This window comes from Mirounga angustirostris, unplaced genomic scaffold (assembly GCF_029215605.1).
Source record: "Mirounga angustirostris isolate CCGP_5_RB_7025 unplaced genomic scaffold, mMirAng1.0.hap1 SCAF_10, whole genome shotgun sequence".
NCBI classification, from domain to species: domain Eukaryota; kingdom Metazoa; phylum Chordata; class Mammalia; order Carnivora; family Phocidae; genus Mirounga; species Mirounga angustirostris.
Window position 1 is genome coordinate 123741095 of NW_026991718.1, and position 12465 is coordinate 123753559.

General features: G+C 43.8%; 1 protein-coding gene across 1 annotated transcript; it reads left to right on the forward strand.

The window, feature by feature from the left end:
- The first annotated feature begins 9798 nt into the window (after positions 1-9798).
- On the forward strand, positions 9799-10947 carry LOC135361846 (protein WFDC10B-like). Its single transcript, XM_064573554.1, has 2 exons — positions 9799-9886; positions 10814-10947. Exons 1-2 carry the CDS (start codon positions 9799-9801, stop codon positions 10945-10947), a joined length of 222 nt encoding a protein of 73 aa, XP_064429624.1.
- Positions 10948-12465: the final 1518 nt, after the last annotated feature.

The following is a 12465-nucleotide window of genomic DNA, read 5'->3' on the forward strand; positions in this document are numbered from 1 at the left end:
CCACATCAGGCTCCCTGTTTGGCGGGGATCCTGCTTCTCCCTCTCCCTCTACTGTTCCCCCTGTTTGTGCTCTCTCGCTCTCTCTGTCAAGTAAATAAATAAAAGCTTTTTAAAAAATGCATTGCTTTTTTCTGATTAAAAAGCAATAAATCTTCAGCTTGTATAATTTGTCAAAAACAACCAAAAAAGGCAAAAAGGAAATAGATAAGATTAGGATTTCCACCACCCAAGGATAACCAGTGTATGTATGTCCCTTTTTGTTGTACTCATTATATTTATGAACTTAGAACAGTAGAACACATCAAGTGTCCTGATTTGTTTACTTAAGAACATATGTAATAGGATAATATAATGGAATTGTTAGTCCAGACCCTAAGTCAGAGTACCAGAGTGATTCCAGAGTGAGTTATGTGACATGGGTTACTACGTAGGACTTGAGAAAGTTGATGGTCACGAACTGGTCACGGGACTCTTAAACCTTTCATCTAAATAAATGATCCAAAGTTGAAGGAATGGTAGACAGGGTTTCAAAGATTTTATTGGTAAAAAGTTCTGTTTGAGTAAGTGGGGAAGCTGTCTTCTAATTCCAAGTTGAGTAAAAGGCTTTGTAGATACTACTCATGGAGCTTACTGTGCGTCTCCAGAAGTCTGTAGGGATCCTGTAGACCTGAGTCATGACTAAAGAATCTGAAGGGTAAGAAATCTAGCTAAATTGGCCTTTAGACTAAAGAAGAGAGCTGCAGTTGGGACACATCTGACTTGTAAATGGCCAGATGCCATTTGCTGTCTGCAGTGAACCCTTGAAATCTCCCATAAATGAGTGCCAGAAGCACAAAGCCAGCTTATGTACTGTGTGAGAACTGTCCTACTCCCACTTATTGGTTCTTTGTGCCTGTACTACCTAGGAGACAGAAACTTTTTATAGCAGACAGGGGTGAAGGAACAGAATCACAAAGAGCCCAAGATGGAGATACTGACCATATCCTTTTCCACAACTAGAACTTCTGAGGGAGGGGAGAGTCCACAGTTCTCAACAATGTGTGGAGTTGTGGCTAATTACATGGGCCTGCACATTTAATTATTAAGTTGAGATGTTTTGTGACTGAAGAGTCCCACAAAATTTTGGGAACTACCTAAGTTTTCCTGAAGAGGCAAGGAAACAACTAGCCCATCTGAATAAAGTATACAGGCAGGAGAGACAAATTAATAGGATCACATCATACAAGTCATGTCAACAATTCAACTGTCAATATCACAATCATTCCTCCCATATCATGAAAACTCAAATAGTTCCAATTTCTTTTTGTTATAAAAATGTCCTGATGAACCTCCTTATAGCTACAGCTTTCGCTTATGCACTATTATTTTTATATATATGAGTTAATAGAGAAAGATGGCTGAGCAAAAGATGTTGTCTATTTCAGGCTTTGGACAATGTCTGCCACATTTTCTTACTAAGGGTTGGGTTATACTTCCACCAACTGGATATCATATGTGTGTTACCACACCTCCTGTTCTACTCAAGGCAATACAAAGGAAATTTCTGCTACCACACTAGCAGAAATCCAGTATTTTAGTGAGGAAGGAACATATGCATCAGGGTCAAATCAGCCTGAACTAGAATCCCAACTCCCTCACCCCCCAACTTTTAGCTGTGGAAACTGGGCTGATCACATAATTCCTGGAGCCTCAGCTTCCTCATCTGTATTTCTGTATCATAGAAATAATATCCATACTCATCTCATTAGGTTACTAGGATCAAATAATCTAATGTATAAGAAACACTCAGCATAGGACCCAGAACATAGTATACACTCAATAAATGGTAGCTTTTAGTATTAAGCTCAGAATTTCCTCTCATCTAGATGTGTGAAAACTATTTTCATTTTTTTTTTTAGTTTTTTTCTTTTACACTTTACATTTTAAAATGCCTAGAATTTAACTTGTGTGAGTAGAGGTGGAGTTCATTCATTTAATAGGTACCTGTTAAGGGGTGCCTGGGTGGTACAGTCAGTTAAGCATCTGGCTCTTGATTTTGCCTCAGGTCATGATCTCTGGGAAGTGAGATCCGGCCCCAGGTCGAGCTCTGTGCTGGGCATGGAGCCTACTTGAGATTCTCTCTCTCCCTCTGCCCCTATTCTGCCCTCCTGCTTATGTGTGAGTTCTATCTATCTATCTATCATCTATCTATCTATCTCTATATCTATATCAAAATAAATAAATAAATATCTATTAAGTGTCTAATTATAAGTTCTAGGTACTGGAATAGAGTGGTGAACAAAACAGACAAAAATCCTTACATTCGGGTGGAACTAGAGCGTATTATGCTAAGCGAAATAAGTCAGTCAGAGAAAGACAAGTATCATATGATCTCACTGATATGAGGAATTTAAGAAACAAGACAGAGGAGCATAGGGGAAGGGAGGAAAAAATGAAACAAGATGATACCAGAGAAAGAGACTTTTTTTTTTTTTTAAAGATTTTATTTATTTATTTGACAGAGAGACAGCGAGAGAGGGAACACAAGCAGGGGGAGTGGGAGAGGGAGAAGCATGCTTCCCACTGAGCAGGGAGCCCGATGCGGGGCTCGATCTCAGGACCCTGGGATCATGACCTGAGCCGAAGGCAGATGCTTAACGACTGAGCCACCCAGGCACCCCAACCATAAGAGACTCTTAATCTCAGGAAACAAACTGAGGGTTGCTGGAGTGGTGGGGGCTGGTAAGGATGGGGTGGCTGGGTGATGGACACTGGGGAGAGTATGTATTATGGTGAGCACTGTGAATTGTGTAAGACTGATGAATCACAGACCTGTACCTCTGAAACAAATAATACATTATATGTTAAAAAAAAAAAAAAAAAAGAAGATAGTAGGAAGGGAAAAATGAAGGGGGGGAAATCGGAGGGGAGGACAAACCATGAGAGACTATGGACTCCAGGAATCAAACTGAGTGTTTTAGAGGGAGGGGGGTGCGGGATGGGTTAGCCCAGTGATGGGTATTAAGGAGGGTATGTATTGCATGGAGCACTGGGTGTTATATGCAAACCATAAATCATGGAACACTACATCAAAAACTAAGGATGTAATGCATGGTGATTAACAAATAAAATAAAATAAAATAAAAAATCCTTACATTCACAGAGCTGACATTCTAACTAAACAATATAATAAGGAAGGACAAAGATGGTAGTCATTGTTAAGGAGAAAACAATGAAGCAGAAGAGGAAATAGCCTGCTGACAACTGGCAGCTGAGGGATGGGGAAGATGGGGCAAGGAAAGAAGAGCCTTAATTACCACTCAAAATTCCCAGAGCTCTCCCATCTGTCCCTTTTAGCCTTGATCTGCTTCTTCACCATCCTGAAAGCAAAGAGGAAGAAAAATAAAAAAGCCCAAAAAAAGAGTAAAATTCCAATGTTATGAACTACATGGTCACAAGGCAGTGATTGTCCTTCTCCCTGGAAGTCTTGATATTTCTTCAAAAGTTATCCACCAAGCAGAAGTGCCTCCTCTGCACTGTCCAATATGGTAGCCACTACCCACATGTGATGATTTTAATTAAATTTAAAATTCAGCTTCCAGTCATCTCAAGCATTCAATAGCCACATGTGGCTAGTGGCTATTTTTTTTAATTAGGATTTTATTTATTTATTGACAGAGAGAGAGAGAGAGCACAAGCAGGCAGAGCAGCAGGCAGAGGGAGAGGGAGAAGCAGACTCCCCACTGAGCAAGGAGCCCCACTTGGGGCTCAACTCCAGGACCCTGAGATCATGACCTGAGCTGAAGGCAGACATTTAACTGACTAAGCTACGCAGGCACCCCAGTAGTGGCTATTATATTAGGCAGCTCAGACAGACAGCTTTTTCCATCATCCCTGAAAGTTCTAGTGAACAACTATGTTCTAGAAGAATCAACCAAAATTCCTCTGCTCAAAAGCAAGTGTCCCGCTAGAGATCATTTAAAAGGAGCAAAATTCTTCAAAGGGGACTTTGAAAACACAATCTCTTTTCAGAAGAAGTGAAATTTAGAAGCTAGAAAAATGCAAGTTTTAGACATGTGAATTTTTGACACATTTGACTTTGAGCAGGTTGGATTTAGGAGACCTGGGGAGAAGAACAAGAGAAGGAGATTATGGAGAGAAAGCAAAGGAGGAGAGAAGTCTTTAAAATGTAAAAGATCAGACATTGGGGGGCTTCCATCTTAGATGCTTACATCTGTTCTCCAACTTTCTCCATTCAGAACCCGTGTCCCTGCCAGCTGGCCTCAGCATGGCTTGATGAAGGAAAACTGTCAAGTGAAGGTATTGAGACTTCATTTACCATTGGGCAGTATTTACCAAAGGATAAAACCTCATTGATGAAGCTCCAGGCCAAAGGCGAACTATCACTGAGCATGGTAGGTTGCCAGAAATCCTATAAATCACTCACATAGTTTGCCCCAGAAAGCCAGTTTGAGGTGGCAGGATACCCAGTTCTTGAGCCTGGCTCAGAGTGTTCTTGTGATCCTCTGAAGGCAGCAGTGCATAGCAAGGTAGATGAGCAATGCAGATGCTCTGTCATCCACTTACAGGTGGCAATATGAGGTAGGAGGTAGCTGGGTGAAAGTGAACATGCACTGGGGTGGGCTGGATTCCTGGACACGGCCTTTGCACAAAGAAGGAGGAAGGCTGATGCCATGAAGCTATTTATTTATATCTAAAAATATCATTCTAGCTCTAAGTTTTCCAGAACTTTGAGATATGTTCAATGAAAAAAGGCCTTACTCTTAGTCCAGTTTTCTGAGTTCCTCCCTTAAAGGGTGCTTAGGATCCTGGGTATGCCCAATGCCCTTCTTTGCACACCTCAGGTACACTAACTGAGCCAGAGAAGAGAAATATAATCACACCCAGGCTGGGTACTACTCACATACAGAATTCTGGGTGAATTCTTTGGTCATCTTGAGATAGAGTGTAGGACAATGACAAGGCCCCTAGGCATCACAAAGACACAGAAAGACTGCTCCCCTCAGAATTCAGCATCCTAGGGCTTTCCAGATAATGTTAAAGAGGAGAAAGTTTTGGACTCAGAGTCAGGAATACTGGTACCTTCTTTCGTGTTTGCCCCTTTTACCTGTGGAACCTCTGACAGGTGTGTCACCTCTGTCTCAATTTTCTTATAAGAACACCAGAGACAATAATCTCCATCTCACAGGAATAGTGTTGACACCACCTGGTCAGGGAACTCATCCAAACAAGCCACAGATTAAAGCTCCTGCCTCCAGACCCTTACCCACACTTACCTCTCAAGGTGTTGAGTTGAGTGTCTGCAGTAAATGGCTGACAGTTCTTTTATGTGGCCTCTTCTTACTTGGGGAGGGGGAGAGGAGGTTGTGGCCTGGGACCAGGGCCAGAGGAGCAGAAAAACAACGTCCAAAGGCCTAGACCTTAATGGTGATTTGGGTTGTGGCAGATCTGTAAGTTCTGCCCAGGAACTACATGTTGGCCATATCACAGACTCTTTCCTTTGATACTCTCCCATTCCCGAGTATTGGATTTTCTTTGATATGAGCAGTACGTCCTCCTAAGCTAGGAGGAACACTGTGTACCTTATCGCAGTCCTGTCCACCCAAACAGACCCAAGTCTTGTGTCTTTATTGATGCATCTGAGTCTACCCATAGGTGGGGAGTGAAGGGCATTTTGTGTATCTATTTGCCTTGGACTTCCTTTGTGCTAATAAGGTCCCACCCAATACCTTCTCTGTATTGATTCTCTTTTGCTAATTAAAGCATAACGCCATCTCCCACCAAATGCCCTGGGGGTTTTATGTGGCTACAAAGAGACTGAATAGGAAGGACTTCAGGAAAGACAGATGACCACCCAGCAAATGACGGAAGTGAAGTGATCGAATCTAGCAACAACATCTTGGCACAAGTTTGTGAGTTGAGGGCTGGAGGGATTTGCCCACCAAATATCAGAGAGGAGCTACCATACCCATGTTTTGGAGCTTATTAGAAAAAAAAGAAGAGTCAAGTGGGCAAGGGCCAGGGTTCCCAAGGAACAGACCTCCTCCTTCCAAACTCTATGTCCAGGAATATTTCATACACTGACTGGAGACATCTATGTATGGTGATCTTTTTCCCAGGATACGTCGGATCCACTGAGGAGTGGGAAACATATGTCAGGATTCTGGAGACTTGGCTGGGAAGAGTAGACTGTATAGAGACAAAAAGTAGAATTGGGGGACCTGGGTACAAAGGTGTGGGAGCAAGAGGAAGGGAACTTTGTTGGGGGCTGCAAATGGTGCCACACCTAAAATGATTGAATTGTGGATTCCCAAGTGCTCGCTTTCTATGGCTGGAAAATGATGTTCTGGGCAGGGCACTCACAGCCCTGCCCTAAGTCTGGCTCAGATGTTGGGGTTCCTTAGTGGGCTGTTTGAGGAGCACAGTCACTAAGAATGTCAAGGAGGTTCCTCCCAGGATTTCTGCCACACTTGGTTCTGGATCATTCAGATGGGTGTGCAATAAAGCTTGTAAAATTTATGAAAACAGCAAGCTCCTGCTCTCACTCTCACTATGTGTATATTTTATACACACATGCACAAATACATACAGATATTACAACACATGTATATACACATACATGTATACACACATATATACATATAACATACACAACACATACACACACACTTATACACATATACATATAAACAGACATATATATATATTACATATACCTACATATGCATATGTATATATACATGTACATGTATGGGTATGGATTTGTGTATACATACATACACATTACTATGTATATATACATCATATATATGTATAATATGATATATAATATAATATAATACGCACATGTAATACCTGCTCATGTATTTTTGACCATAATGTGCCTATGTGTTCTTCTAAAACTGTAAGGTTGTGCTGTTGGTGTCTACTCTCATAGTCCCCATTCCTGAGCTCTCCATAAATCCTAGTGATTGCTTACTTCACAGGTATTTGCACATTTTAATTGAGACATAATTGCCATATAACATATTAGTTTCAGATATACAGCATAATGATTCGGTGTTTATATAGTGAAATCATCATCACAATAAATTTAGCTAGCATTCATCACCACAGGATTACACTTTTTTTTTTTTTTACTTGTGAAAGAGCTTTTTTTTTTAAAGATTTTATTTTTTTCATTTGAGAGAGAGCCAGAGAGAGAGCCTCAGTAGAAGGAGTAGGGAGGGGCAGAGGGACAAGCAGACTCCCTGATCAGCAGGGAGCCTGACCTGGGGATTGATCCCAGGACTCTGAGATCATGACTTGAGCTGAAGTCAGATGCTTAACCAACTGAGCTACCCAGGCGTACCAGTGATGAGAGTCTTAAGACCTACTCTCTTAGCAACTCTTCAATATATAATACACTATTATTCACTACAGTCACCATGCTGTACAGTACATCCCCAGGACTTATTTATATTATAACTGGAAGTTTGTACCTTTGGACCCTCGTCACCATTTTCTTCACACCCTACCTGCCACCACTGGCAACCACCAAACTATTCTTCGTATGAATGAGTTTGGGCTGTTTTTGTTTTCTGGCCACATATACATGAGACCATACAGTATTTGCATTTGTAAAGGATCCAATCTCCAAAGAAAAAATGGCTGATGATGGAAATTTAAGCATCCCTTAGGAATCCTTTTTTGAGAGGGAGGTCTGTACAATTGACTTCAGGTTAAAGGGTGAAGATTACGTCTCTTTGGGTAAAACTATCCCACCCAGAAAACACTGAAAAAGGAGACAGTTTGTGGAGATCTGTCCACAGTCACTAGGGTAAACAAGGAGGCAGGGGAGAAGGAAAGGCTGAGGGGTGTCCCCCAAGGGAGTAGGTGGTGGAGGCTGTCAACAGGAAGAAATAACTTTGGTTGAAGAACAAGGTCGAGTAATTGACTCTGACCTCACAGAACAGAAAAGGTCCCTGACTCAGGATTCACCCCCTCACTCCATTAAACCAGAACAAATTCCCCACATTTTCTGTTCTTTCAGAGAGTAGAGGTAGTTCATTTGAAATGGCTGTTTTGAGTTCCTATATCTACTCCTGGCTCTGCCACCAATCCACCTGGAGTTGATGGATCTGCTTGGATAAGCTTGCAAATCCCCCCGACTCCTGGACCAGAAGGTTTTTCTTCTAAGAGTCCAATTCCAGGGCCGGGTCTTAATACCCAGTATAAAATAAGAGATAAGAGAATTCTTCTGGTCCCTGGGGCTTGCTTTGTGAGGTTGGGAAACGAGATTGGAGATCAGACAAATGTACTACATTGGGCGCCTACTGAGTGCCAGGTGCTATGAAGGTGTTTATAGATGTCATCTTATTTCATCTTCACTGTGGAGGTACCAAGAATTAATGAGTGAACTAAATCTATAGAGGTCATAGGATTGTCCCGGTGTTATGACACTGTCGAATATTGGGGTTAGGATTCAACTCCCCATCTGTCTTAGCACAAAACCTATGAACATTCCTCTGCTACTCAAATTTTTATAGACAATAGAGGGCTGATTCCTGCCCATTATCTCCCAACTTACACTGTGGTGCGTTACAAGTTTTGAGGAAATTGACACTCATCCTCTATTGAATTAAACATGATTTAAACATGTTTAATTATAAAACCAGTTCTCCCTCTCCCTCTCTCTCCATATATATGTGTGTGTATATATAGGTATACCTGCATACATGTATGTGTATTTATTTACTTATACTTAGAATACCTACTTAACTCTTACACCCATAAATTCCACCTTTCCTATATTAATCTAAAAAATAAAACATTTATGGTTGTGGAGCACCTAGGTGGCTCAGTCTGTTAAGCGTCTGACTCTTGGATTCTGCTCAGGTCATGATCTCAGGGTTGTGAGATTGAGCCCTGTGTCAGGCTCCTTATTCAACTTGAGGTCTGCTTCAGATTCTCTCTCCCTTTCCCTCTGTCCCTCCCCCTGTTCCCTCTCTCTCTCTCTAAAATAAATAAATATATCTTTAAAAAAGGATTTATGGGGATGCCTAGATGGCTCAGTTGGTTAAACATCTGCCTTTGGCTCAGGTCATGATCCCATGGTCCTAGGATCAAGTCTCACCTTGCATTGGGCTCCTTGCTCAGCGGGGAGCCTGTTGCTCCCCATTCTTGTGCTCTCTCTCTTTGTCTCTCTTTCTGACAAATAAATAAATAAAATCTTAAAAAATACTTTTAAAAAATTAAAAATGATTTATGGTTGAAAATGCTCAACATAATATATTGTCTAGATACTCAGTGATTAGTACAATGCAAATGCTTGACAATAGGCATTGATTTTAAGTGAGACGTGTGTAAGTGTTGAAAACTGCATTGTGAAATATTTACCTGTTTAAATGAGGGTGGGACTGGATGGGTAACAATAGGTGGATGATTCCAAATGTGAGAAAACAATAGATTGCTTATTTTAAATCTGCAAAGAAAAAAAATGGAATGACACATGTTAACTCTCTACACTTAGATTACCATAATTTTTTAAAAATTATACTTTTCTCTTTTTCTGTATATTATCTTATAATTAGAAAGTAGGAAAAAAATGTTTGCAAAAGAGGAGGTTAGTCATGTGAGAGCAGGAATCCTCTGCAGAAGCCCAAGTCCCACAGAGAACAGGCTGTGGTAAGGGCAGGCAAAGGAGAGGAAACAGGACTCCTTGTTTGGCCAGTGGAAGCAGGGAGGAGCCCAGGATAACCACCCAGCTCTCCAGGGAAGTCTGTGCCAGATTGAGCGCTCTCCACTCTGCCCAGAATCATGCCAACCCAGGCTCTGCTGCTCATCCTGCTCCTCTGTGTACTGCTGCAGGCCCAGGGAGGGTACCGGAAACCGAAGATGATGCAGAGTAGGTGATGGACTAGGGGACAGGGAGGGGAAGGGGGCCAGGAAGGGCTGTGTCCTTTCTGAGGAGGACCTGGGAATTGGAACCTTTCAGCACATCCTGCTCAGACCACAGCACTATGAAGACTCTGGGCCCTCCCAAACCATGGCCCTCTAACCCCTTTACCCAGCCGTAGGAACAGTGATGGGGGTGGTGGGGGAACCTACGTCTTTTGATTCTCCATTCCAAATACTCAGACACAAACGGTACATAGAGTAGTGAAAGGTACATCACGGGCTGAGAATCACATGGGGAAACCAAACAACTATTCTTAGATTTCTGCACACATGTGACACGTTACATCCAGAAATGTTCGTGGGAGTAGGTGTAGAATGAAAGGACCATGGGAAAGCAAGTTTTGGGGTGTACAGGGTCAAGTCAAAATTATCGGAGGGACCAGGATGGTGGCAGTGGAAGGGAAATAGTGCAAGTGGTATTTTCTGGGAAGAGGCAAGGGCCCTGGAAAAAATGACCGTGACAGAAGAGAGGGGGCAGAGTGGGAAGTCATTTTCCTCTCTGGACCCTGCAAATTCTGGAGAGTGGGGAGGATCTGCAGGATGTCTCAGTCTCTGCTGAGTTCTCAGAGTGTAGACTCTATGGTGGGGGGGTACTTCACCAAGGCCATGACTAACATGGGAGACAGGGTCCTGGCTGCAGAGTATGCGGAGGACCCAGGAAGGCCAAGTATTGAGATCTGTTGGGGGAAAATGGAGGGATATAAGATTTAAGATACTACCAATCACCAGGATTGAGTGAAGGGCAGAGAGTGAGTTCTCTGAAAGTCCAAGAGCATCATGAGTAGGACCTGGGTTCTGGAGTCTTTGAGGGAGCATTTGAAAGGAGAGCTCTCAAGGGATCTGGTTGCACTGACCCTGTTCCTGCTCCTTTTAGATCTAAAAGCCTGTGAGAAGAAGCCCAGCGTAGATCTTTGCAGCAGTCATTGTTCGTATTTTCTAGATTGTCCACGAGAAAATACTATATGCTGTTCAACCTACTGTGGGAATGTTTGCATGAGCCTCCAGTGAGTGGGTGAGGGGGCTGGGCTGTGCCTCCTGTTCCCCCAACCCTTTTTGCAGACCAAATCAGGAGGATCTCAGATCCCGGGCACCAGGATGCCAACAGGAATGCACCCTCCCCCGTCTGAACTGCTTGTTCCTGTCAAATAAACCAGAACAAATGTCCACAGACCTGCTCATTTTAGTCCCAGTGCTTGTGATCATCGAAGACCCAGTGCACACCCCAAAGTGGCCCCCTCTCTTGGTCCAGGTCTCTGATCTCTCTCCCCTTGTCATTCTTCTCTAGTCTCTCTCCCGTTGGCCCCTGCACCCCTGCCAGGTCCCCAGGGCCCAGCCTCATTGTTGATCTGCTCACTGAACCAGTACTCCCAGGGAGAAACTGCTCATGTATGGTATCTCCAATGCTAACCAGAACATTCCTCAGCCTGGGGTCAGAAGGGCCAAGTTAAACATGAGGCAGGTGGAGGCTAGACCCTGGCCACAGAGTAGGAGGTCCCCGGGGAGGCTTCTTCTTAAACTTGACCCACCCCCACCCCATTCTCCCCATTCTCCTCGTGAGGTTCAGATAACTGTCCTTTTACAATGAAGAAAACCAATCCGAGGGAAGTTAAGGCACATGCTCGAGGCAAAAGAGAGTGAGCGGTCATGATGTGGCTAGAGGAGGATGTTTGTCTGGACCTCCTGTTTGCTCACAGCTCCTCCATTATGGGGAGACCATGTGCATGGAAGTGAGTGTCCGCACTAACATCTCCCACCCCATCCACCATCAATATGGCCCCTCTTGGGATGGGGCCTAGAACGAGGTGCCAGGACCTGAGACTCCAGGGCCTTCCCTCAACTGAATAGTCCCCACCTTTCCCCAAGCCCCCTCCATAGGGTCTCATTCTCTCCCTTTTCTAATCCAGGGAGAAACCACATGGTGGGCAACAGGTGATTAAAGGTGATGCTACTAAGGATCAATTGGCTACTAAGGGTGGCTATGGGTGTTGCCCATGGCCTCAGGGAGAATCGGTGGACCTTAATCACTGAGGGACAGACTCCGGACCACTCTGTGCAAGCACAGCTACTCTGAGGTGGTCCTGGGGCTAAATCCAGGGACTAGGTGCCCAGTGGGGACATGGAGTCAAGTGGGAAGAACCCCAGCAGGCAGGCAAGTGGGCCTTGCTGGAGGTAGGTGTGCAGCGTCACACTCCAGTCCAGTGTTTCCTGCTGGGCATCAGTGAAGGATTGTCCAGAGGAGGAAACCCGCCTCTCTCAGGGCAGAGCCTCTAGCCCACCTCAGAAGCATCCCAGGGCTCCTGGTATCAGAGGAGCTTCTCCACCTCTCCTCGGACCTGCCCTTAGACCAGGAGACCTTAGGAAAGAGATCATGATCAAGCAGCCCTTGGACCAGGAGACCTTAGGAAAGAGATCATGATCAAGCAGCCCTTGGACCAGGAGACCTTAGGAAAGAGATCATGATCAAGCAGTAGCACAGACATCATCAGACACGGGTGGGCGGTGAGAGCATGCTCTGCAGGAGCTCTG